General features: G+C 44.9%; 1 protein-coding gene across 1 annotated transcript; it reads left to right on the plus strand.

Moving 5' to 3' along the window:
- Positions 1 to 643: 643 nt before the first annotated feature.
- hdgfl3 (HDGF like 3) lies at positions 644 to 6,231 on the plus strand (the record flags this gene model as incomplete). The annotated part of the gene is made up of 6 exons (XM_079217468.1): positions 644 to 727; positions 1,535 to 1,611; positions 1,899 to 2,037; positions 2,235 to 2,444; positions 5,391 to 5,525; positions 6,205 to 6,231. 6 exons carry the CDS (start codon positions 644 to 646, stop codon positions 6,229 to 6,231), a joined length of 672 nt encoding a protein of 223 aa, XP_079073594.1.
- Positions 6,232 to 6,458: the final 227 nt, after the last annotated feature.

The following is a 6,458-nucleotide window of genomic DNA, read 5'->3' on the forward strand; positions in this document are numbered from 1 at the left end:
GACGCAAACTGTCATCAAACTGTGGGACGAGCAAGTAAACGGAGTTCAATTTAAACCGGACTCACGTGTGTGTGTCTGATTCATGGGTAATGTATGCAGTCAACGAAACAAGAGGTCGTCAACATGTGTGGCGTCACTTTGTTGGTCATATTCTGGCAACTTCCCCCATACGCAACTCACTCATGCGCCTTTTTAGGCGAGGTGAAAGTAGAGGCAACGCTTGCGTCTCTTTTCCTTCTCGGATACAAAAATAAAAACAAACACGTTGCAGGCGGCAGTTTTAAGCGAACGCGAGAAAAATAAAAGATTAAAGTCATGTGCGTGTCAGCGTTGCTTTTATTTCGTTGACCGGAAGTGTGCGCGGCTCTGACAGGCTGCGCGTCGCTCCAGGTATCCTACTCCAACTTAGGCCATTCTCGGTTGCGCTTACACCTGAATTTGGTCGTAAGAGGATAGCCCTCCGCGTTTATTTTTTAAATTATTTATTCCCGTGTAAAAAAAAAAACTGCAGTCTTGATAAAAAAATAAATAATACAAAAAAAAACATTGATGGTGGATAATTTAGCCCTGCGTTGAGGGCCCCGGGGAGAACTGCACAGGATTATAAAGTCAGACGGTCGTATTTTTTTAAATATCCGGCGACATGGCTCGACCACGGCCGCGGGAATACAAGGCAGGAGATTTGGTTTTCGCTAAGATGAAAGGATACCCGCACTGGCCGGCGAGGGTGAGTCGAGGATGCGGCCGGGCTGCGAGCAGAGGAGGCGGGGTCGGTTCACGAGATACCGCCGCCGCTTCTTCTCCGGGGTGCTGGAGGAGGGACGCCCGGCACGGGGCTCGCTCCACGGCCGCGTTTGGTCCGCTTTGCTCCGTTTCCTGCGTCTGTTAAGCATTTGTTGTTGTCATCTTAAAAATAATGCCAAAAACGTACATTTTACTAGGCTCCGTACGGCTCTTTTTGAGTTGAAACGCATTTTGTTTCTCTCTCTCTACACACACACACACAAACGCGCGCGCATTATCAATGACCACTCATTAATTCAACATGTGTTGTGTTATTTTTGCATTTCATGTTTGCATTTATCCGTCACCCAGTAGTAGAAGTCCGTGACCTCGGGTAAACCGCGGAGCCTCTGTTCAACAACATGCCGTCGACACAGCCGTCTCTTTTTCTGTAAATGAAGCCATGCATTATTTTTAATAATCATTATTATTAATAATGGTTATTGTGCACTGTGGCCACCGACTAGCAGACGGAGCACGGCCTCTACTTCTTAAGTGTTATGGGTTCACGGTGCAGCAGGCTCCATCTTTAGGCTCCTGAAACACATTACCTGGAGCCTCTTTCTACCACACAACAGGTCTGACCTGACTCAGTCCTGTCATCCACCACGCTGTATTGCATACGTAAACACAATATCCCCTTATATGTCATTTAAGGTACCATGGTAGACATTAACAGATGGCTGGGCATCTAAAAAAGGAGGAGTGTAATCTATATAACAGTAACAGCTTCTCTCTCCCTGTCTTTCAGATTGATGAGCTTCCAGAAGGAGCTGTCAAACCGCCCGCCAACAAGTACCCCATCTTCTTCTTCGGGACCCATGAAACGTAGACACCTTTTTCCTCTCTCTCTCTCTCTCTCTCTCTCTCTCTCTCTCTCTCTCCATCCCCCCTTTGGGATGCTATTTTAAAGGAGAATAGCTAGCCAAGTAGTTAAGGAGTTGTTAGACAGTTGCACCAAATTGGGAATTCTAATAGATGTGCGTGTGTGCGTGTGTGTGCGTGTGTGTGTGTGTGTGTGTGTGTGTGGGGGGAATCTAACACGTGACACGTGAGACTTCGCGGTTTTCCAGACTGCTGTTATCGTAAGCTGTCGCTTCCCCCTCTTTCTCTAGTGCATTCCTGGGCCCGAAGGATCTTCTACCTTACAAGGAGTATAAAGACAAATTTGGCAAGTCCAACAAGCGGAAAGGCTTCAACGAGGGCCTGTGGGAGATCGAGAACAACCCCGGAGTCAAGTTCACAGGCTATCAGGTCAGCCAGCAGTCTATTGTGTCTGTGGTCTAGAAGGAGAGGTGGCAGACAGGTTGGATCCGCGATCAAAAGCGCAAATGAAAAAGGGCTGTTGACACCAGATAGTGTTTTAGCGAGAAAGACATACATTTGAAGTGTGATTTGCCGTTGAACTCGCCATGTTTGCACCGATCGGTGGGCATCTTTCGCACACACAGGCCATCAAGCAACAGTGTTCATCGGAAACAGAGGAGGGAGGGAACGCCGCGGACGGCAGCAGCGAGGGCGAGGAGGGCGACTCTGTTGAGGAGAAAGACGACAAGGAGAAGCTGAAGGGAGACAAGACCGGAGACAAGACCGGAGACAAGACCGGAGACAAGACCGGAGACAAGACCGGAGACAAGCGGAAAAAGACAGCCACCTCCAAGGTACCGCACTCCAGCTGGTGAACATGCCAACATGTGTTTTTTTCGTGTGGTGAAAGTCATGCAATTATAAATTAGCATACGTCCTGCGACCATCCCAGAATTATGTTTAAAATCTACTTGATAATGATTTCCGCAAATAAGTCGCAAAATAAATCAATCCTCAGATTCTTCCATTACATATCATCGACATGTGAAGTTGAGAGCCGTATCTACAGTATTTGGAGATTTTGAGTGTTTGAACCAGGTGGCAAGATCCTCCTTAATTTTCTCCCCAAAATAAGTCTGGTTGTATAGAAGTCTATGAGAAAATGACTCTACTTCTCTCTTGATTTATTCCCTCAGTAAACATTATAAACATGAGTTTATGTCTCAATCTCTAGTTTCAAGTCTTCTTCAATGCAGCATGATGTTCATTTAGTAAGTGATGGTCCATTTAGAGTAACAGACCATAAAGCAGGGGGTGATTTAGGGCGGGCTTAAAGTGAAGGACAGGTCGCTGCCGCTACCAGAGCTTTAACGCCGTCACTCCTCCACATTACAAATACAGTAACTTCCGTTCACTGGTTGCAAAAAGCCAAGATGGCGACGGCCAAATCGTCACGATGACTCCATCCACTTCCTATAGACAGTCTATGGGTTGTGCTTTGGAGTAAATGGGGTACGAACATGCACAAACTTGATAATGGCACCGGCATCTCTAGAGGTCTCGCTCAATATTCCTTGAAAACAAACTGGTTCACACGCTCGTCGTCCTCCTCCAAGACAAATGCGTTTAGGCCTGTTCCAAATTACCACACTTTTATAAACCTGCCCTCACCCTTGCACTGGACATGTTTCTTCAGTACTATGAACACACACACACACACACACACACACACACACACTGCAGTTTATTTTGTATGCAAATGTAGATTAATCTGCCATTGAATCTGGTCTCCAGCAAATGGATTATTTGAGTAATGTTGGTCTTTTTTACTGGGATTTGCTGGCAGTAAGAAAAGTATTCAGTAAGGCCGCCTGTCTCCTCCAACATATATCTGGTGCATGTTTCCAGATGGATGTATATCAAACCTACGAGTGTATCGGGATACTTAGCTGTCCATGGACACAATATTGGCGGTAAAGGGGCTTCAGTCTTCCAGTTAAGGATTTCTCTTTATGCACACTGTCGCTTCACTCATCCAAACATTTATTTTAACAGCCTCTGTTCCTGATGTTCACACTGTATTCATTACGCTGTTCTCTTTTGTTTGACCTTGCCTTTGTTTTGAAAAAGAGAAAAGAAAAGCGTCGACGTCTGAAGGGATGCAGCGCTGCAGAGCACTGCCCCGGTGTTACTGTATTAGTGCAGAAGCCATTGCTGCTGTAAATGGAGGCAGGTTGGAAAAAGTCACATGCATCCTGCTCCTCACTTAGCAACCGCTGTTGCCTAGCAACTGGGCTCTATTACGCACGGCACATGTGGTGCATTCGAAGGAATTTTGACACTCGTGCGGCGCGGTGTGTGTCCTGTCAGATCACTGAAACACTGTGTGTGTGTGTGTGTGTGTGTGTGTGTGTGCGTGTGTGTGTGTGTGTGTGTGTGTGTGTGTGTGTGTGTAGTTACACAAAGGGACTATAATCTCCTCAGCTGAGAAAAGATGAGATGTGATCTCTGTTTATGGGGTGGTGAGAGGCAGGAACAATCATTTGCTTGTTGTCAAACCCACCCGCACGCACATTAACAAAAGGTGAAACTATTACATTTTGCTCATTCCGCCATGCTTTAATGCTCCACTGGTTACAGAAAATGAGCTGAACAGCAGGCTGTGGTTAGTGGCGGCGTTGGTCTAACGGGCCTCACTACTACTACTCCAGAGAATGAACAAGCTACCGAGCTAACTAGCTGCGACAACTAATGTTTCTGTGGTCTAATGACCACGGAAAACAGTCCAATGTCCACGCTACTCCTGTTTTATTTCTATGAGGGTAACATCAGCGCCACTGTTCACTCTGCGGTTTGAAGAAGTTTACACTCCAGCAACTTCAGTCCAACCAGTTACGTTAAATAGCGCTCAGCAGTTAGTCGTCATCCTCACCATTTTCTTTTGTAAAAGCAAAACATTCAGTTTGAACAAGCAAAATAGTTGGGATGAGTGTGTGGGTAGATAGATAAATAGGTGGGTCGGTAGATAGATGGATGTATGGGTAGGTAGACAGATATATGAATGGATTGGTAGGTAGATATATAGATAGATGGATGGATCTATGGGTAGATGGATGGATGGATGGATGGATGGGGTAGATCGATGGATGGATGGATGGATGGATGGGTAGATAGATAGATAGATATATGGATGGATGGATGGGTAGATAGATAGATAGATTGACAGATAGATAGATATATGGATGGATGAATGGGTAGATAGATGGATGGGTAGATAGATAGATATATGGATGGATGGATGGGTAGATAGATAGATATATGGATGGGTAGATAGATAGATAGATAGATAGATATATGGATGGGTAGATAGATAGATAGATAGATAGATATATGGATGGATGGATAGATAGATAGATAGATAGATAGATAGATAGATAGATATATGGATGGGTAGATAGATAGATAGATATATGGGTGGATGGATGGGTAGATAGATAGATAGATAGATAGATAGATAGATATATGGATGGGTAGGTAGATGGATGGGTAGATAGATAGATATATGGATGGATGGGTGGGTAGGTTGGTTATATTATGAGGGAACATGCTGCTTGTTACAGGGGCATTGTGTGCAGTAGCGTCATCTAAACCTGCTTTACAGTTTGAAGTTCTTCTAACTAAACGGTTGGTTTATCCCCTACAAAGCACGATGTGCAGCTACTTAGTTTTTCTTTTTTGGTCTGTTAGAAATGAAAATGTTGACACCATGCGTGTCATCCTGATCTGTGTGTCTGTAGCAGAAATCCTCCAAGCCAACGAGGATGTCATCTGTAGAGGACGACCTGGAGAAGGATGGGAAAGATGACGACCAGAAGAGCGGCTCCGAGGGAGGAGACCCCGACAACGACATCATCCAAAATACCACCGACAGTAAGGTGGGATTCATAAACGCCCGCATGTTTAGCATTCTATTCATTCAATAATGAACATTCACAAATCCTGAGTGGCTTTCTAATTTCTTTGACCTGAAGTTCTTTAACGTTATTTAAAAGCCCATTTGTGGGAGCAGATCTGGCGGACACTGACTGTTGCCGGTTTGCGTTGCGCTTTTTTACTACCGTGTGGCTTGAATCGCCTTGCTCGAATGTTACAGCAGCCATTTTGACCTATACAAAGTATGAGGCAGACATTACGCAATTGATGCTCATGGTGGGAAAACAATAAGATAGTAGCCCAAGTAGATCATTCAACGCAAAGGGGCGGCACTATAGTCTACCATACACCGGCGGCTAGAGTGGTGATGGTGCTGGTCAAGATATTGTTACTGAAAAAACACATTTTTTTACATTGAAATGCTGGGATGATGACGGGAAAAAGACGCTAAATAAGCAAGTTTGCTAACATGCAAAACACAACATTTTGTTTTAAAAGTTTTAAAAGATATCACTTATTGTGCCACTATTTTGCTTTCCAACCACACAGTTACAATTATTTACCTGCTGAATTTTTGTTTGAATTATTTCCCCTATATGCAAAGCACTTTGGCCAACATGTGGTTCGACTTAATCTTGCAAACAACGTGTTTCTTTATTAATGTGTCCCACCCCACTCCAGAACCAGCTGCTCATAGAAGAACATTAAGTGAAGAAAGCGTGACATCATCCCTTGTAGCCGTGACGTTGGCAGGGTGAATCAACGACAGGATTTTCTCATCAGCACCATGAGCCATCGTCACCTCCACCTCTCCGTCGGACTTCCAGTTTGTGTTTTGTATGAAAGACGCGCCCCTGCTGATGCTGGTGTGTGGTGGCCATCGCGTTGGACGCCAGGGTATAACCGCTAAAACAGGCGCTGAAACGTAATGCCAC

The sequence above is a fragment of the Taurulus bubalis genome, assembly GCF_910589615.1.
Source record: "Taurulus bubalis genome assembly, chromosome: 4".
In the NCBI taxonomy this organism is placed as follows: Eukaryota; Metazoa; Chordata; class Actinopteri; order Perciformes; family Cottidae; genus Taurulus; species Taurulus bubalis.